The 21,079-nt window shown below is 50.5% G+C and overlaps 1 protein-coding gene across 3 annotated transcripts in view; it reads left to right on the top strand.

Annotated features, from left to right (window-relative positions):
• Positions 1–21,079, top strand: part of TSPAN11 (tetraspanin 11) — an 83,555-nt gene that overhangs the window by 44,174 nt on the left and 18,302 nt on the right. For all 3 annotated transcript variants that reach the window (XM_079142021.1, XM_079142019.1, XM_079142020.1), the window contains exons 3-5: positions 2,548–2,739; positions 17,736–17,810; positions 18,637–18,741. In XM_079142021.1, coding sequence (XP_078998147.1) covers positions 2,548–2,739; positions 17,736–17,810; positions 18,637–18,741 — 372 coding nt within the window. The remainder of the gene's footprint in view (positions 1–2,547; positions 2,740–17,735; positions 17,811–18,636; positions 18,742–21,079) is intronic.

Genomic DNA, 21,079 nt, shown 5'->3' with positions numbered 1-21,079 from the left:
AAAAAAAAAAGAAGAAGAAGAAGAAGAATAGATTCCAGGCATGAATCGGAGAACTGCTTTATGTAAATGATCATTTCTCTAGACAAAGGATCCACAGATTCCCAGTGGGCTCCATGTCCCCTAATACTATAATTTTCCCCAAGCCAGTCCAAGTATAACCTTTTGGTGGTCCCAGATTCAGATGCTCAGTCCACACTCTGGTTTGGAAGAGATAAGGTTAACTAGATTAATGGAAAATGGATAAAGTGCATATTTCTATAAAGGGACTGTACCCATTAAAAGCCAAGTTTCTCATCTTTTTTGCTGGAGTTAGATCAACTCAGCATGGTCATGTTGACTATCTCATGCTGTTCAGAATCTCTTCTTGGCACTATTATATGCCTTTGATTAATAAAAAATGAGAAATGAATTATTACTTAATTAATGCACGATGTTTGGTAGGCAAAAATTCTCAAAATATAATGTCCTTGGGAAAAAGTAATCAAAGGGGTCCATAGTGGTTATAGATTGGGAATCACTGATCTAATATTACTCCCTTAAAGAGAAGTAAAAAAACTGAGGACCAGAGAGGTTAAGGAACTCTCTTAAGGTCACATAACAAGTTGTACAAAGTTAAGAGCCTCACCCAAGCCTCTAGGGGACAAAAGTCATTATGTGTGGGATATTTTGGTCATGGAGTCTAACCAATGGGAGTTTCCATTGGTCAGTTTCATCCATTGTTCAATTCCATTGACCCAGACTCAGGATATCCTTCATTGTCATGGAGGTGTGTGGGCCAGGATAACCTACACCCACGACAAATTTAAAAATCCTATCATATCCCAGGATTTCATTGAATCTAAGATATCAACAATTTTAAGTAGCACCATTGTTCTTGGGCCACTAAGAAAAAGTGCTGCCAAATTTAATTGTAAGATACCATTAATCATAAGATGCACCCCAATTTTAGAGAGGAAAAATGTGCATCATGGAATGGAAGAAATAAACTCCTTGTATAATGCAGCCCTTGTAGGATATCCTTCCACCAAGTTCTCTTACCTGGTGAAGGTGCCAAGGAGAGTAAATGGCACTTGAAAGACGTCTCACCTATTTAAGAAGCAGAAGTATAGAAGCAGGGCCACCTACTCCACAGGATCAGAGGACAAAGTCCTGGATTTGCCCTCAGAAGACCTGACTTTGAACTGCATTTCTGAAATGATCCCTAATGGTGGTATCCTGGGCATATTCTTATTTGATTCCATCTGCAAAAGAGATAATGTGCCCATCCTCACAGAACAACTGTGATGCTCAGAAAAGGAAATGGCAGAGCACTTGTAAATTAAGGGGGGTAGGTGCCTACATGTGTTAATTGCTGAGAATCCCTGCACGTACACAGCTGAGGTCTGTGACTACCCTCAGAACAGAGAGTGGGGTAATGATAGGGTGTGTTCTGCAGAGAGTCACTCTGGGCTCATGGGAACCCTTCGCAGGGATAGGTAATGAAGGAGTGGATGGAGGGGAGAAAGCCATTTCTAGTTTTGTCCACACCCAGGACCTCTTGAGGAAGCCTCCACCACTCATCAGAGGAAAGTGACTCATCCTTAAATAGGGGACAAGGAGACTAAGAAAAAGTCCACCTTCCCAGAAGCAGATGGTAGAAATAGCCAGAAATCTCAGGGGTCCTATTCCCAAATTCTAGACCAGCACCCTAAAATCCCACATCTGGTACCTGAGAACACTCATGCCTGTGCACACATGTGCAAACGCACACCCATTTACTCTGCTGGGTATGACACAGAACAGGTTACTCAGTTTTAGGCAAGCCCAGCCACCCCAGTGGTATTCCCAAGTGTTCTTTCTGAAGAGGCAACTCCCATACATGCACATCAGCAGTGTCCTATCCCTACCCACTTCTTGAGACCAAAAGGGAAAGAGACAGTTGCAAAGAAATTTCTCCTCCTCCGTCCTCCTGTGAGGAGTGCGTGGAGCACAGTGGCCTTCCCTGAGCGGAGGCGGTGTGACTGAGTAGGCAGGCCCTGGCTGTGTTCTCATCCTGGCTCTGCCCCTACCTAAAGGTGACCTCAGGCCATTTGCCTTTCCTCTGTGGTCCTGTTTCTTCAGGGACAGGTGACCCAGCTGTAGGAACTGAATGAAGGGCAGTGTTTGCAAGTGCCCCAAGGGGAAATGTGGACAAAAGCAGAGGCGCACCCTGAGGGAAGGAAGAGCCCAGAGTGAAGTAATGGGGAGAAGGGTTGGGTACATTTCATTCCTTCTCACAATTCTCCCTGTCTCATGATGAGAGCACAGTAGGCATCCTACTAAGAAGCATGGAATTGGGGGGTCACACTGGGATTCAGAATCTGTCTCCACACCTCCTAGGTCTCCTAAACTCTCTACACTTCCACTCCCTATCTATAAAATCCAGCACTCAAACTATTCTCGCGGGCTCTTTGTTAGGCTAAGTAAGATGATGCGTTTAAAGCACCTGGTATGCAGTGGGCACTGGATAAATGGCCCCCTGCCACCGGGAGCCCTGCCACCGCCTGCTCTCAACTGAGGTCTCCACAGGTGGGCGGAGCAGCGGTCATGGCCGTGGGTGTCTGGACCCTGGTGGAGAAAAGTGGCTACCTCAGCGTCCTGGCCTCCAGCACCTTCGCCGCCTCCGCGTACATCCTCATCTTCGCAGGCGCCCTGGTCGTGGTGACTGGCTTCCTGGGCTTCGGCGCCATCATACGGGAGCAGAAGAGTTGCCTGTCTACAGTGAGTACCCACCTGAGCTCAGGGCAGGGCCCTGCACTGCCACCACCCCCTGTCAGGTCTCCCTTCTAGTGAGAGTGACCTCATCTGAGGCTGGGAGAACCAGAGACCGGGAAGCTGCTCCAGGGTCTGCGTCGGCCGTGTCACCTGGGTCTTAGGACCTGCCGTGACAGCCTGTCCTGCTGCCTTCTCTGTCTCCTCCTTTTCCTCTTCCCCTTCCTCTTCTCCTTCTCCTTCTTTTCCTTTTTCTCCTCCTTCTCCTATTTCCCCTCCTCCCTCCCCTCTCCTCCTCGTTGTCCTCCTCCTTCCCCTTCTCTATCTCTTCTCTTCCCTCTTCCCTCTTTTTCCTTCTTCTTTGGGAAGATAAGGAGTGTGCTAATAAAGCTCCGTGATCCCTCCACCCGGTTCAACAGCTATCCCCTCGCTCCTAGCTGACCTAGTCACATCCGTACCCTCCCCCTCTCCCCTCCCCCTGTGGTATTTTGAAGGCATCCCATCATGTCATCTGCATATACTTCAGCATGTGTCTCTTAAACTTAAGGATCCTTTTTTTAGGAAGTATAATAATATTACGATTACCATATCTTAAAACAATTAATTTATTCTTCAATATCGTGAAATTACTCGGCAGTTTCAGATTAACCCAATTGACCTGAAAACTTTTCTTTCTTTTTGAGTTACATCTAAACCAGGTCCATGTGTTAAAAACTGGTAGATTTGTTTCCTAAGTCTCTTTCAGTCTCTGGGCTCCACCATCAATTTCAGTATCCATCTCTCTCTCTCTCTCAATCTATCTGTTGAAGGAACAAGGTCATTTGTCCTGTGAAGTTTCTGGGTTTTCTGGTTACATCCCTGTGATGTTGTTTTATGTGTTCTCCGGATAGTTTCATCCATAAGCTCAATCAGGTCTAATTAGTTTCATGGCTGGTGTTTGTAGGCACCATGGGTTCCTTCACAGACTTCTTCCTGAGAAGCTGGGAAGGATATGCACACCTGCTTCTGATTAGGGCAGGTAGTTGGGGGCGGGGGCGTGCAGAACTTGCAGAGGCCGGAGGCCTGGTGTCTAGCTCATCAGGCAGACCCAGTTCCTTAGTTGCCATGAACTCCTTAGCAGTGGCTGGCTCATGTGGCCTGGGAGGACCTTGGGTGGGGCATCCTTCTCACTCTACAGCTCCTCCTGAGGGCCAAGGTCAGTGTGCAGAGGAGAAAAGGACAGGAGGCTGAAAAACAGCCAGAACGAGCAAGGAACTGGTCCAGGTCTCAAAGAGAAATCAGGCAGCAGGAAGAGGCCTGGAGGGCCCTTGTGGTCCCCACACCTGCTTCCCAGAGTCCCACTGTAGACTTTGCATCTGTCTTGCACACTGTCCCAGGGAGCATGCAGAGCAGGGGTGCTGCCAGGGAGCCCAAGGGCCTCTCACCAGCAGCGACCTAGTTTTTTGCCCTGGATATAAAGGCTGCTGCATGCAGACCCAGCTGGATGGCTCGCCCTGTTTTGAAGAATTCCTTCATTTTGTTCTGAAGAATAACCCAGCACCAGGGTGCTGGCAGGTCCACAGTGATCTGCTCTAGGGGGTAAAACCCCACAGGATAGGGTTTTGAGCTCCTTTCCAGCAGTGGAGATGGGCGCTTTGAGGCAGCCTGAATCTCCATCACATGATCTGAAGTTAGTAAGGACATCCCTTATATCAATGGGGCATTGATTCTAGGACCCCCATGGAATCCATAGATGCTCAAAACCCATATAAACATAAAATGGTACAGGCAGTGGGAGAAAATATGAAGTATTTAAATTGACAATACACGCTGCTAGTGAGGGGCGTGTGGTCTGTCTCCTAGGACCATCACCTACCATACCTCCTGGCCTCCAGAGAGGCATTTTCACCCCACTTTACACATGAGGAGGTGAGTCTCAGAGATGCAGAGCAAGTGAGGGTTGGAGTTGGACTAAAAATCCAGTCTTCCGAATCCCCTCCAAGAGTCCTCTTGCCCTGGGGATACCAAGCTGGTGGAAGATGGAGGCACAGGGAGCTGAGTGGGGAGGATGTGGGGGGCATACAGTGCTCCCCATCCTTCAGAAGGCAGTGCACATCTGGGGCACAAAGAGATCTGGTTGGATATAGAAGAGAACTTGTGTCAGGGCCCAGCCCCAGGCCTAGGGTAGAGACCAGGGGCCTGGCAGTAGGACCTGGATACCTGGAGCATCCACAGGCTTCCTTGCTCCCTTACAGTGAGGACATAACAGCACGCTCAGTTTGGAAGGGAACTTGAGGCCCATGGAGTCCGACACCCATCCAGAGATTCCAGGCTGTGGGACCCCACATGGACGAGCGTGTGGGTCACCCAGGCACTACTGGGGCATACTCCAAGGTATTGACTTTGTGAGAAGGCCCATCATAAGAGTTCTTCCCCTGGGCAGTCTCAAAGGTCAGGAGAACCCGCCCTGGCCCTGCTGTCCACACCTATATGGCGCTCCCTCCTCCTTCTGTTCTTACACAATCCACAATCTGTCCAGCTATCCTGGCTGGTTCATGAAGAATGATGTCTACAACCTCCCTGGGCACAGCCTGTCACTTGGTCTGCATGGCCTGCACAGACAGCACCACACTCTGTGCCCAGGGCAGTGAAGGAAAGATAAGACTTAGAGGAAGCTCAGGTCCTATGCTTGCCTAAGACTGGGTGGGTGCCTCTTGGCCCACTTCTGAACACAAGGGTCAACAAATGGAGACAGTTTTGCCATCCCTCTGGAGCTCAAGGCAGGGCTGGGGCACAATGGCTGTTGGACAGGCTGAATTGAGAAGCTTCTTTCTCCCTCTGGAGAAACACAACTGTATCCATGCATAACCCACCCAGCACAGATGAGCTCTCTGGCTCAGTGTCACTAAACATACATATCAGGGGTCAACAGCTTGAAACTGAGATCAGGAACAAGCTAGAAAGCACAGAGACAAACCTACAAAAATACAGTTATCTCATACTAGACAAAGGTGCCATAAACATACATTGGAGAAAAGATAACCTCTCCAACAAATGGTGCTATCTCACCTGCACAAAACTCACCTCAAAGTGAATCAAGGACCTAGGCATTAGACCAGAGGCCCTGCACATACTAGAAGAAAAAGTAGGCCCAAATCTCCATCATGTAGGCTTAGGAAATGGCTTCCTCAATAAGACTCCAAAAGCTAAAGAAGTAAAATCAAGAATCATTAAATGGGATGGTATCAAACTAAAAAGCTTCTTCACAGCAAAAAGAACATTCAAGAACATGAAGACAGAGCTTACAGAATGAGAGAAACTCTTTGCCACCTGCATCTCGGATAGGGCATTAATCTCTGGGATCTCCAGGAATAAGAAAGCATGTGCACGCGCACCACACAGAGGCACCTGTACCGGACAGTGGGGTCAGGCATCTCTGGCAATAGGCTAACAAACAGCTCACCCCACAGCCTAGAACCTTCTTTCTCTGCTTTGCCTTCCCTCACACCCCAAAAGAAGCAATGGTCCAAGGACAGACAGAGGGGCAAGCTGAGGATCCTGAGTAATCTACATCCTGTCCCCACCCCCAGCCCTGAATTATTGAACTCTGAGTTGTTTAAACCAAGAAAGTCCCTGTCGGGCCATTTGTGGGCTATCACAAAATAGAAGTTTTTAAAACTCAGGCTCCTGTTTAGAGTCAAGCAATGTGGTTCCTGGAGGTTCCCTCTTGGTTTCAGTCATTCCCCTCTCCCATGTCTAACTTCCTTTTGAAATCTTTAATCTGTTGAAGGCTGAGGGAAACTGCAAAGGAGAAGCAGCAAATTTAGCTCTATTCAAAGTGGTCCCCAAAGAGAAAAGGGAAAGATGAAAAGACGGGGTGTCTGAATGATGTGCATCCAACTTAGATGGGGAGGAGGGGAAGGACTGGTATCACAAGTTCACAAGGGACCTACCCAGAGAGGGACTGTCCAGCCAACACGCAGACACACTGTTCCAGGCTGAGCCCTTCATCCTAGGACATCTGCAACCCATCAAAGTCAGTTTCTAAGGAGATACTTGACCAGGGTTGTCTGGTGACTGGCACATCTTTGAGAGTGCTGAAGTGATGATCAGCTTGGCATTGGAAATCTGCAGAGGAGGAAAAGGAATGGGCTTTAAATTATTCACACCAGATCTTCTCTTTTAGCTAAGACCACATGGGAGGGACAGATAATTCAGGCCATCTGAGCCTAAGGCCGATGACCAGAACCAATGCCACCCAGATCAAAAGAGAAGTCTATTTTTATAGTTTTGAATATGGGTTCTGCAAACTTTTATATCTTCAGCCAAATGAAGATCAAGATGGATGGCCCAGACTAAACTGGGTCTTCATCAGGAGCTTTTATATTTTTAGGGGATGAAGGAAAAAGTACAAAGTTCTAGAAACCAATTTCTGAAAACGAGGAACCCAGAATGGCAAAGCTTCCATCCAGGATGCCAAGATTTGGTTAGCCAGGGAGTCAGGCCTCAAATCCAGGGCAACCATATCTAGGCTGGGACTCAAAAGCAGATTTTATATAACTTACCCAACTTCCTTTGGGACCTTGGGTAAGCCTCGCAGCCTGTCCTTGCCACCTTGGAATTTCCATCTTTATATGGAATGAAGTGTGAGGATAATGAAGAAACATTTTAAGGTCTCAGGAAACGAGTCACCACATTATATAAAGATCATAAAAGGGTAGCTCTAATTAACATTTACATCACCATCACCATGAACCTCCTTTGCGAAGAAACCTAAATAAGCAGAGTTATTCTTAGGGTCATTTCTCCCAGGATACTCACATCCTGGGCAAGACCACATTCCCCAAAGAAGTCGGTGATGAGATGAAGTTTGGAGGGAGCCAGGTCCCCGTACCCTGGGAGTTCTCATTCACCCCAAAGCTCATTAGGTTGTCTTGTTCCCTCACCATCTGGCCACAGGGTGGTCATCGCCTACTCTGTTTGGTGGCACTTTGATCATTGAATCAGCTGCTCCCAAAGGGATAGATCCTACAACCATGGATTTGGGAGTCTACAGTTCTTTTCCAACAGAATGGTAGTCATTCAGCAAGTTATCTTGAGTGGAAGAAAGGAAATAGATAAGATGATCTCTCTTCAGGTTCTTGGGAGGCAGGATACAAATGTCCCAAGTGCTCATCTTGAGATGTCTACAGAGAGACCCAGAGAGTCAGCCTGTCAAGGTCATCAGGGAAGGTCTGGAGCTGAAATTGGCTCCATTGTGAGACAGAACATCCACCCAGCTCCCTGAGGAACGTGGCCCCTCCTCTCTGTGAGACCCTGGAAGATTTTCCCACCTGCTCCTTTGCATTAGCCTTGCTTAGTTTGAGCGCCATGCCAAAGCATGCCAGGAAGCTTTGAGATGACTCTCCACCCCCTCCATGTGCCATGTGGGCTCTACCTCCTCTGCCTACATGCCTCCCACCCAAGGAACAGGCCTATTACATCACTTAGGACCCCAGTTTCTATCCAAATGAAACATAAAGCATGGAGGTGATTGCCAGAGGGTCCGTTTCCTGGCTTCCTGTACCCCGATCCACTGCAAAGCTTTGGGATGCCGGAGGTGTGGCAGAAATCATTCCTGATAGAGTGCCATAGAAGATGTTTGGCCTAGATAGAAAAGGTCAACTCGGTTATGTGTGGGTGGAAAATCCCTCTAGTGGGGCTCCTTGTCACCCCAGCCCAGCAGGGCCTTAAGCAAATCTCAGAACAAGGCTAAAAAAAGAAGGTCAAAAAGAGAAAAACTGCGTGTGTGTCAGGAGGGGGTTGATGAACAGCCTCTGTTTGCATCCCAAATCCAAGTGTGCGTTGGGGGATTCTATACTGGCCTTTTGCTATCCTGTTTCCTTTCCAGGAAAGATTCCTGTTCTGACTGTATAACTGGAAAGTGACATAAAACAGAACCTCTCCCCTACGTAGGCACATTCAGGCCCTGAGTACTGGTAAGTCAGCCGGGGTGTAGGGGAAGCTCCAAGAAGGATGAACTGAATGGCAGCCATCCTTCAGCAGATGACTGACAGCCCATGTGCACATGCGGATTCTCCCTTCTTCCCAGTGGCATTTCATCTGCTGATGTTGGAACCAATCGTACACCACAGGCACCTACCTGCAAAGGAGGGCCTGGAGGTGTGCTGCGGTCAGGACTGTCCATCTGGGGTGAGAAATCTTATCACACAGCCCCATCAGGGCTTCTGTTGAGAGGGTCTGGAGCCTCATGACTCTTCCACTGTCCTGGGGCTGACAGAGGAAGTGGTCACTGGGGTCATTTAAAGAACTGCATTTCCCCACCCCACTGCACCTCACCTGGGAATATGAGATGGCTGCATCCCTGTTATGTGCCAGGGACACTAGAGAGAGGGAAGGACCACCTTCCCCCTGAGTGTCTGATCCACTCCTTCTGCCCGTGTCTGCTGTGCGACAATGGCAGAATCTGGGGCCACCCACCCCTCCAGCCCGGGACAGGGAGCAGAGTGGTGGTGACAATGTTGGATATGCCCCTTGTAAGCCAGGTCCTGGCCTTAGCTTTGGGGAATCGTGCCCCAAATTAACACTCAGTGCCCTACTTCATGCTTAAGTTTTAGAGGCACTTAGAATAGTCTAAAATGTAAGGTCCAGGAGTCAGAGAGATGGGGGTCAAAGGATCACTATTACTACTAATGAACTGATTGGAGGGTGTGCCCTTCCTTCTGAGGTCAAAAACTTTAGCACCTCCTCACCTCTGGTTGAGACAAGCTTGTGTACCCCAGTAAGCCCACTGCAGGGCAGAGAGCAGGGCATGTGGCAACCCCAGAACAGGCTGACTCCAAAGTACGAACAGAAAGCCTGCTCACCAACAGAAAGGATCAGCAGTGAGAAAAGAAGTAGGAAGAAGCCTAGGTGTTTCCACAGACATCCCCACCCAGCAGACAGGAAGCAGGAGAGAGGAGGCTTGGTCCTGACTCTTCAGGGCTGATGGAGATACTGCACCCGACATCCTCCCCATTTGAGCTTGCATTTTACAAGGAAGACCCAGAGAGCGTGAATGATTCGCCCTGGTCGCACAGCATCTTGTCACAGAAGCCAACTGATTGAGGATTCCCAGACCAGGGTACCTTCTGTGTCATCTCTTCTCCCTGACCAGCACCATTCTGTGTCCTCAGGCTGCAGTGGATATACCTGATCACTGCCACCTGCAGCAGCATTTTCTCTGTGGGCAGTTTTTACAGTCAATTAACTTCCTCCATCACCTCCCCTCCAGTCTAATGTTCCATATTACATGGATGGGGCTGCCTAATCCATTGACCTCAACAAGCTTTCCAGCACATTCCCAACCTTCCCTACTCAGCTGGGCACAGGCAGGGTGAGAAGGGGAGGGGAAAAAGGGGACAGTGACTCTGTCCTCATCTGGAGTCTAGTGAGGAATACAAATGCCTGTACTGAAAGGTAAACGGCCTACAGGTGGTCTAAACTCACCTTTGGATTTGCTCAGAGGCTCTGACCAATGTAAGCCCAGGACGTTTCCTAACCTCCAGGCTGCCTGTTCCCTGGACCTTGGTGTTTCCTGCCTCTTGGTTTTGTTTGGAATCTCTCCTCCTCAGCCCTTCCTTTCCTCCTATCATTAGTCTCGTCTTAGAAATATCAGTGCTATGAACCCTCTCCGGGGGTCCCTGCCACTATCCCTTGCCCTACCCTTGCCCTCTGTGCAGTCCCTTCTGTTCCATAAGACACACCTTCTGCCCACCAGCCTGTGAGAAGACAGCCAGTGGGAAATCTAGGCCTTTCCCAGGAGCTGGTTGGGGGCAGGGATCAGTCACCTCCCCATACCTGAATCCACTGGGCAACAGCAGCCTCTGCATTCCCTGGGTCATGTGCCCCCACACAGAGCCTGGGCAGCCAGCTGGCCAGGCCCTGTCACCCACTCTGGACCCAGCTCAGCCCATTCAGATGAACTCTGGTAGCCCCCACTTGAAACTTAGTGGATACCTATCTTTGGTTTGTATTTCTAGAACTATATTCTCCTTCCATATCCCCCATCCCCAACACATGCGTGCCCATGAACCCCTAACATTTTGGCTTGGACTTGAATGGCCACTGCCACATCTTCATGTGCCTCTGGAATGCCTCCTCCTTCCCCAAGGTCCAGTTAGTCCCTGCCCTGCCCTCTCCCAGCTTCCCCTCACTCGGTTGATCAGCTGTCCTTGGCCCAGCCCTGGTTCTCAACTCTGCTTCCAGTACCTCACCAGAAATGGTGTCAGGATCAGCCAGGGCACACCTCACTTCCTCAATGTAGAGTAGGTCCCAGGGAATAGCCGAGGCCCAACATCAGGTGTGGCCATGGCCCTGCAGCCTGGCCTGTGAGTCCTGGGCTGGTGTGAGGAGGGGAAGAGGTCACCTTCATTCTTCCAACAGTGACATCTTGTTCCAAGAATGGCTTGAGGCTCCCCAGTCCACATCCTCTGTTTTCTGCACAAACAGCTGACTGCCTCCAGCTGGTGGTTAATTGCCAGAAAATAATTTGCCCCGAGGTCACTGCCACTTAAACAGCTGGCCCCATCTTTTCCTGTTTGGCGGCTCTGAGCTCTCTGACTCTCGCTCTGCCTGCTCTGTAATCCTCTCACAGCCGGCTGGAAGCCTCATGAACCCTTTTCCCTGCAACTTAACCTTGGTCTATCTGGATTCTTCTATTTGGTCCTGCACTGTTCTGAGAATAGGCTGGTATCTCTACACCACCCCAGTCTGCCTGGACACCAAGCCTCAGTTGTCAGATTGAGGTTTGGCAGGAAACTTTGCAAACTGTTTCTTTGTCTGACCATTCAGAAGGATGGGAGAGACAGCAGAGGAATGCTTCCACCAAATTCCCTCTTTCTGGCAGAATCTGTCCAGTGGAGAAAGTCTGAAATTCCAATTTTATAAAGCACTTAAAACTTAACCACAAAAATGGCACCAGCTGAGGCTGAGCTGCTCTATGTCTAACGCACAGCAAATCTGTCCCAGAAATTAACTGGGGCTCGGCTTGCCCCCATGTGGCGAAAGTCCATCCAAAGACTGGATTTCTAATTAATCGCCTTAATGCCACAAGAAGAAATATTTCTGCATATTTCCTGCAGAGCGTCTCACAGAATGTACTGGTTTGGTCCAGAGAATGCTATACTGTCCCGTTTCCTTTTGGACCTATAATTTTAGAAAGTATTCAACTTTGTTTCTAGTTTGAACTGTTCTATTAAAGAATTAATGAGAAAAAAAAAAAACACTTTGATACATGATGTGGGAGGTGGGGGATTAATGTGGGGGCTCATTCTGGCTTAGTACACTGGTTCCTTTTTGCTTTGGGACCAGTGTGGCATATTTTGAAAAATGGGATGTTTCTTAAGGGGTCCATGGGGTCAGAAACTACATGAGCTCTCTTTGAAATCCTCCTTACCAGTTTCCCTCAGATCTAGACATAGGTGATCACTTCTGGGAAGTTCAGGTCTACCCTGAGTTGGTAGGAGCAGACCAGTCACCCAAATCCCAATAGAGTTGGACATCAGCTGAAGGTTGAAGGCACAGGTTCAGGTGGCCCCTGGGTTCACAGGGACTGGGAGGGCAGAACAAGATACAGGACAGAGCCAGGAAAAGCAAGCAGGGCTCAAGTTCACAGAGTCCCAAGGAGCTAAACAAGCCATGAGATCCCAGACTCAGAGGGAGGTTCAGAAACAGGACACCAATAAGGAACTCACAGGTCAGAGACTTCTGGCTCAGGGATGACTTGGTGGAGGTGGGGCCAGAGCTGAGCGTTGGAGGCTGAACTGCCAATGAAGAGAACAGAGTCCAGGTAGGGGATTCCAGGCAGTGGGGACAGCAAGAGCAAAAGCTCAGTCAAAACTGGAGGCTTCCCTTGGGTCCAGGTTCTGTGTGCACACAAATTTGTACCCACAGTTGCTAGCTCCCGAGATGAGCTGGCTGGGAAGGGCAGAGAGGGCACAGATGGGCATTGGAGCCCAGAAGGAACAGGCAGAAGACTTTCTTACAACAGGGAACAAGCAGGGAGGAGGGAGGATTGCTAGCAGGGAGGAGGGCAGCCCACCCAGGGGAGGACCACCTGGATCACATTTGGCCTGTCTGCTAACACTCAGGGCAGCTGGCAGGGGACTAAGTGTGGGGCAGAGAGGGGAGCTCTTGAACCTGGGGAGGGCTTCCTGGACTTCCTCTTTTTATGTCTCCATCTTTACCCACCTGCGTTCTCCTCTGCTGTCACCCCCATGTCAACCAAAGTCACACACCCCCATAATGCAGAATTCATCCTACACGAGCTCATCCATGTGCCCATCAGCTATTTAGTGGGGACAGTATCACACAGCCACTAAGAGACCAAGGTCTGTGCCAAAACTCCTACCTTCAGTTCCTCACTCAGCCATGGACTTTCCACGTGACCTCAGACAAGCTATTTAGCTCCTCCAAGCACGTGTCCTCGTCTATAAGATGAGCCTGAGACTAATGTTCACGTGGCAATGTGATGAGTAATGCTAGTACTCATTCCAGGGTGGCGGGGAAATCATGTGGAGCCCTGACAAAAGGGGCTCGTACCTGGAAGAGCTCAGAAAGTTTGGCTGTGATTGCAATGGAGCACACACTTTGGTGCTCAGGGGCTGCTCAGATGAATAAGGCACTGATTCCTCCTAGGAAGGGTTATTTTTTTTTTTTCTTTTAATGGAAGGGATGCCTCTCCACTGTTCCCACTGAAGAAAAACTGCATGCCCCCTGTTCGTGCCTACTAGGTTTTAGAAATCATGGACAACACACCTCCTAAGCCATAGGTCAACAATTTTGGCCCCCCCCTAAGAGAACAGTGGGTTCTCCCTGGCATGGCTAGCTAGGAAAGCAGGACAGCATGAGGTAAACACTAAATTGCATTTAAAAAGAACTCGCCCAAATGACAAAGTAGCTGAGAGTTCCTTATTTTTTTTTGTTTAATAATTCAAAAACCAATACCAAACCAAGACAAGAAGTGACTCCAGAACCTTCTTCAGGCTTCCTAGAGTTGATCTCTTCTACAAACTTTAATGGCAGCACATTCCTTTTCTGCTCACAATTGAAAAGATCTACAGCTGTTTCAGAAAACAAGAATCTCCCCAGGGAACTATTCAGCAGTGTGGGGAATGTCGCTAGCCCCATGAAACTCCTCCAGCTTTCAGATCCCCAGAGGATGTGAGCTGAAGCAGTTTAGACTTCCCTGAACCTTGCTTGGGTCAAGGTGAGCAACTTTCTGCCCTCCCAGGCAGGAGCAGAATACAACCCCCTCCCATGATTCTGTCTGTGTTCAGTGCTTGGCTTCTCAGAAGTTAGGTAACATTTCTAAGTCCTTTTCGTGCCACCTATAGTGCATACAGACATGTATGCAAATCAGGTCCCAGCATCAGCCTTAGAATTAGACGGTAAATATGTAGCTCAGGCTTTCTCAACCTTGGCACTACTGACATTTTAGATCAAATAAGTCTGTGGTGGAGACTGCCCTCTGCATGACTGGATGGTCAACAGCTTCTTGGCCTCTACCTTTTAAGTGCCGGTAGTACTGCCTTCTCCCAGATGGACAACAAAATGATGTCTCCAGACATTGCTGAATGGTCTCCAGGGGGAAAATCATGCCAGTCTGAGAAGCACCACAGAAATTTCATAAGGTCACTGTTCTGGTGGGTTTGTCCAGCGCCTATTGTCTCAGAGGCATACTTTGTAAGAAACACACTCTTCCATCTAAACCAGGGGATGTTTCCCGAGCATACATCTAGACCCAAGACCATACCAGGTACTGTGGAGGAGCCAGAAGAACATAGGAAGTGGCCCCATTCCCCAGAAGTTGCCATTAGAGGTTCATACCTGTAACCAAATCAACTGAGATCAAGCAGTGGGTACAATTGTGTGGTTCTACCAGGGAAGGCCAAAGCCAGGGAGCAGAGGGGCAGGCAGGGCAGGGACACAGAGGTGCTCCAAGTTCAGAGGGAAGGAACAAGTAGAAAATGCTTGTCAGGCAGGAGGTAGCAGATGAAGCACTGTGCACTTTGGCAGGGGCTTGGCACTGCCAACCAGGGATGGCTTAGTTGACTGAACTGGGAATTGAAGGACAGTAGTCACTGAAATTCCAGGAAGGGGGACCAGGGAGGGCAAAGCCTTGAAGGCTGGACAGTGTGGCCTGTATTGAGGGGAACTGTACACAGGGACACGAGGAATACTTCTCAGATTCGCACAAACAGCAGTTAGGAGTCCTGAGATAATTCCACTGGACTCGGTGTCTGGAAGGACTTCCACTCTTCAGTGGAAGGGCTGAGGTGAGGCATTTGTTAGAACCCAAGGCCACACAAGGCAAAAACCTCAGCAATCTGGCCTCATTGCCAAGGGACTCCAGCCAGCCAGCCACGGGCAGGGCTGCCAGGACCCTCAGGCCGGAGAATCTCAATGAGCACCACCCTTCACCCTCCTCCTGGGAGCTGCCACAGTAGGAGCTGTGACTCAGGGCCTCCCCCACCCAGGTGAGTCACATACCTGCAGCCATTCTGCCTTGAAAGTTGCTGCCTGGAGCCAGCGCCCATGCCCACCAAGCACCTGGCTTCAGTTGCCTCGAAGCCCCAGGCCTGGCCCTCACTTCCCTCCGCGACATCTTCACACTCTGGAACCCCTGAGCTCTGCTCAGGAGGGGTGGCACCACACCACACTGATGCCCCTCTCCTCCCGCTGACAGCCCTGTCAGTTACATAGTCCAGTGGATGCCCCAGACAATCTCTGAGGGGCCGGCCTGTACTGATTTAGCCTGCCATTAAGTCGAGCAAGGTGCTTCCCTGTCTCTCCCTCTCCTTCCTTTCTCTTACCCTCCTGTCTTCAGTAGCAACTCTAGCAGTGGCTTCCCCAGGGGAGCAGCATGACATGGCTACATCTTCAGGATGATCATCGTGTGCCAGTTACAGCTGACAGAAGTGACGGAGGGGAGGCGGGTGGCAAGATGCCGCCCTCCTTGCTGCCAGCAGCCGGCTTCTCTCACGCAGTTACAGGCACTCCTTCATTTCTTCCTCCCACCTCGGGGGTCACACAGGTGTGTGCCCAGTAGGCCTAGGGGTAACCAGCCCTCAGTGCCAACAGGTCCTGTGTGGCAAGACAAAGCTGTCCTCAGAACCCCAGTAGGGTAAGGGGAGTGGAGGATACTTGGAACCAGCAAGAAGAAGCAACAAGAAGCCACATCAGAGAGAACTTAGAGGCCCAGCACATCCCGGGGACCCTGAGGAGCATGAGGTAGGGGAGGGGTAAGCCCCCTGAGTGATGATGCAGCCACACTCTGACACTGCCCCATGGCATGGGCAACTCTGCACATGGCCTGGGATGACCTGCTGCCTCTGGCTCACAAGTACTCTCACCTCATGCCTTTGGGCCCAGAGCTCTGGTCAGAACATCACGAAGTGTGTTTCCCCTCCTGCCAATCCTCTCAACACTCAGGGTGAACAGGCAGGCCATGTGGCCATTATCTACTGGAGAGGAAATGGAGGCCATGTCCCACAGTCAGGGCCAACATGGATGACCCTAAAGCTTGCATCCTATGAAGGCAACCGGTCAAGGATGAAATCCAACCTGCACAGCTCCTGCTGAGCCACAATCTTGAATGTTTTTCTAATTTGCATCAAAACTTTTGTGGTCTTCCAACCAGAGCCAGCAAGTGGCAGAACCAGACTCAAGCCTCAGTGGTTGACTGGCCACTAGCCTTTCAGACCAAGATTTTGGGCCCTAGTTCAGAGAGCAGAAAGGGACCATCCACAGACCCACTTGCCAGCCCCCTGCCTCAGCTTACCCTTGATCCCATTCAGAACCATCTGTAGACCCAAGCAAATAGGATGAAGAGTCCACAGGCCCAGGAAACATGACTTCATGGAACCTGCCACCATCTCCCTTCCTCATCCCAATACCCAGGATGTTGGCATCTCCTGTCCAGATAGCATGAGCCTCCACACAGGGCATGCCCTGCAGCTGGGGAACCAGTGGAATGTGGACCCCACCCAACCCCCTCTTCTCTCCCTTCTTTTCCTTCTGTCATACCTCTTTATCTCCCTCTCCCTGTTCCCTCCAAGTCCACGTGGGTTTGATGCCTTGGATCCTGCAAGAATACACCAGGGTCCAGCATTGTCCAGGAGGCTCTCTGACAGTGCAAGTCCTGGTGGGAGGGAGGAGGGCGGGCCTGTCCTGCCAGTCACAGTGACCAGCCAGGACACCCCATCAGCAGGGAAGCTGAAGAGCTGCCCTGGGCCTGGAGGAGGCCCGACATAGTAAGGGGAACGAAGAACACACTGCAGGGCTATAAAGACTGGGAAGCAGCATGGGGCTGGCAGGCAGTCCAGGATAAACCTGAATATCAGCCTTGGCCTTCACCTGAGCCTTGGTTGCATCACCCAGCTAGCCCCCCGCCCCCACACACCATTCTCTAGCCACATGGGCTCTGGCCACTCCCTGAGTGCAAAGGCCTCTTGCTTTCTGCAGCCTCAGGCTTTGCCCATGATCTCCCCCTGACTGGAGTGCACTTCTTCCTCCACCTGCAAATGCCTTCTCATCCTCAGAGACACTTCTGGGCATCACCACCTCCAGGAAGCCTTCTCTGACTGCTCACTTCACCAGGATCCTCTCAACATTTCTAGGGCTTTCCTTGTAGTAGCATTTACAGCACAGCATTGTAACTGCTTATTGGTCCATCCCCTACCACCAACTTGTGGAGGCAACGACTGCCTTATTATGATATCTGGCACCTGGCATCCAGTGGGTATGCAGTGAGGAGGTAGATGACTAGATCACCAGCAGACCAATGGCAAGGGGTAAAGGAGTGAGTGGGGCACTTGGTGCCAGTGGCCAGCAGGGCCATCATGTCCTGCTGGTAAGAGAAGGAAGATGGTAGGTAACGGCAGTCCCCAGCAGGTATCTCTACTGCTCCCATTTCTTTAGGGGTAATGTTTGTCACAGGAGTGCTCTGATCCCTAGTGGTGACTTTCTTCTCTCCTTGCTCCTAGTATTTCTGCCTGTTGCTTGTCATCTTCCTTGTAGAGCTGGTGGCAGGTGTCCTGGCCCACGTGTACTACCAGAGGGTAAGTGGAACCAGAGGGTACTTTCCCTGCCAGTGCCCTGATGAAGCAACAGCAAGGGGGTGGGGTGCTGAGGCCGTCACACACAGGGCGGTCCTTTTCCCAGGCCCCCACAATCCTCTGCACATCTGGATCCCATCTTCTTCTCTGGGTTCCAGCCATTTGCTGATGTGTGCAACATGGGAGTTTGGGGTGGTGGGAGTGTCCCATGGGAGGTTGGGTTATCCCTCTCCCCTCCCAAGGAGAGTTAGAGGAGGAAGAGGATGAATCCATCTCTTCCATGACATCCAAGTGGAAGGACTTGGTGCAGGATTAAATGCAAGACCATAAAAATAAGTTCAGGCTTTGCTTGCACAGAATGAACAAGGTCCCCTCCCCTACTGTAGCCTCTGAATCAGGGGTTTGAGGCCATGCACAGGGTGATTTGGGGTTGGTAGAAGGAGTACCACCATGATGGTTGATTGCCCACAAGGCAGCAATTGGTAATACTTTGAATATAACTTTGTAATCAAAATTCAAACCCACAGCTACTGGAAATCCACCTGTGTGTAGCCCCAGCTCTGGCTGACACTGTGTGTGAACTGTCTCTCCCCTACCTCTGCTCAGCTCTGCCCATCACTCCAGGGCCCTCATGGTGGTGCTGAAGTTTGCAGTATCCTCTCCATGAACATCCTCAGTGCTGTCTCTGTAGATACTGAGATGCCCTGCCATGGCAGCACCTGCAGTCCAGTGTCCTGGACTTAGCTGGCAGGACTTCAGAGTATGCCTGGGCCCTGGAGGGTGGAGTAGGGGTCTTTCTGACATCCACTCCATGCTCCTCCCTCCTCAGCTGAGTGATGAACTGAAGCAGCACCTGAATCGTACCTTGACCGAGAACTATGGGCAGCCCAGGGCCATGGAGATCACAGCCTCTGTGGACCGTCTCCAGCAAGATGTAAGGCACCAAGCAGACACAGGTTCACAACCTGACTCTGTTCTTCCCATCTATGTGACCCTGGGCAAGTTCCTTACCCTCTCTGAGTTTCCATTGCCATATCCCTAATGGGAACCTCATGGGATATGTGAGCTATAATTATGCTCATATCCAGCACATGAAAAGTGCTTTCTGAACCCTGGTTCCTCTCCTACATCCTCCTCTGCCTTCACCTCTAGCATGGCTTCCCTTGACCTCCTCCTCCAAATCACTCATGCTAACACTCATTTTGGGTCCCCTGGAGCAAGAAGGTTGGGTCATCCCTCTCCCCTCCCCAGGATAATTAGAGTATGAATCCATCTGTCAAAGATGCCAGAAGAACTCTATCTGGTCAGGATAAAGAACAGGAAGCTCTTTTCCAGCCCCTTCTATCTGTGGGCTGCCTTTCTCCTCCCTTGGGGATCTGGGGCCCAAGACCCCAGAAGAAGAGCTGTGACAGGCTCTGGGTGAAGTGGCACTTCTGTAGAATAGAAAGAAAGAATAGCTTTCCTTTCCAAAAAAAGTTGCAGCTGACCCCCAGTGAGGCCCACAGTCCCAGCCAGAGGTAGGGAATGGGCAACTGACCTCAGACCTGGGCTGTCCAGTACAGTGACCACTAGCCACATGTCGCTGTTTACACTTAAATGCAAAACTCAGTTCCTGTCATACTACTCACGATTCAAGTGCTCAATAACCACACATGGCTAGTGGCACTGATATAGGACATTTGCTAATTCTCTTGGACAGCCCTATCCTAATCGTTTCCTAATGGAAAATTCCAACCAGTTCCACTCTGCTCCCATTCCCTCTGCCATCTAGCTCCCCCAACCCAGGCCCAAGGCCTTGTTCTTGGACCCAAAAAAACATCAGGCAAGTAGAGGAAGTTACTGGGTCCTGAGTGCCGGGTGTCATGGTTCAGCCCTTCCCCATCTCCCCAAGGCTTGGGTTCAACTCCCAGTCAGGGCTGCAGGGAGGAGTCGCTTCTCTGAACCAGGGGCCAGGGACACTGTCCACACAGGCACATGCCCACACGTGTAGCCACACCCAACATGCTTAGCCAGGAGCTGGGATGGGCAGCACAGTCTGCTGGTCAGCTCTGTCCCAAGCTCAGTGTATGCCTGCTGGGCCTCACAGGGGAAGAACTATGTGAGACGGTGTGCGAGGACAGAATCCCTGCCCCAGGCACCTATTCTGGAAGCTCGGCACACAGCAATGTGCCCTTGCTTGGCTTGGGTTCCCCTGCATGAGAAGCGAGGTGGGTGGTTTACAGGGGAGACTGACTGGAGGTAGGCAGGAAGCAGGGCAGGTAAAAAGGTGGGAGCCACAGGTCAGGGCGGGGACATGTGTGAGGAAGGGCACCTCTGAAAGCAAAGGCTGTGTTGCTGACCAGGACCTTTGTGGGCATTGGACATGTAGACATGGGTCTCAAATTCACCAAGGACAGGTGGCACCTCATCCCACAGCATAGGAAAGGAGAAGCCTCTGCTGTCTTGGGATCAGAGCACTCCTGTGACAAACGTTAGCCCTAAGGAGTGCTCTATCCTCAAGACAGCAGTGGCTTCAGAGCCAGGGCCAGCATCAGGTCCTTCAGCAGTACCACACGTATGCAAATGACACATGTGTATGTACCACAGGTCACACTAGTAGGATGGTGACTACGAGCCCCTCATTAGCTGCTAGCTCTCTACAGACCCTTTCCTAAGTGCATAATTTGCAGTCTGTCCTCACAACAGCCCTGTTGGAGGGGCTTTTGTTGTCCCCATTTTACAAGTGACACAGGAATACCAAGGTATAAGCACACACGTGCAGAGACACACGGTATACAACTCCAGTGCAACTCCCGCTCACACCGTCCCTGCCCACTTCTTCTTCCTCTGGGCCACATATGGACTTCTATTATCGCTCCTTCTAAACACCAGAAATGAGATGCTCCCCAAGGGCAGGATCCCTGCCTGACTTGTTTTTGAACTCAGTCCCCAGCTTCACTCCTGGCACATAGTAGGTGCCTCAGAAACACTTGTTCACTCTATGAAGGTACCTGCATACTACAGAGACCTCCTTGAGGTAGCTGTGTCCCCCAGCCTATAGAAGCCTATAGAAGATTTAGCATCTCAGTGCCTTGACTCAGAAGAGTAAGAAGTGATCGATGTCAGCTTGGGCTGCCATTTCCCTGCCCTTCACCAAAGACAGCCTGGGTGGTACTCAGCATACCCCATGGTCAATGCCGAGCTGCTGGTGTCATGCATGGGCTCTGGGACACTCTGTGCCCCTGTGGTATGGGAGCTCTGAGTCTTCAAAGTCAGAAGGGGGACCAAGAAAC

The sequence above is a fragment of the Sciurus vulgaris genome (genome assembly GCF_902686455.1).
Source record: "Sciurus vulgaris genome assembly, chromosome: 5".
NCBI classification, from domain to species: Eukaryota; Metazoa; Chordata; class Mammalia; order Rodentia; family Sciuridae; genus Sciurus; species Sciurus vulgaris.
This window is presented reverse-complemented; position numbering and strand designations above follow the sequence as displayed.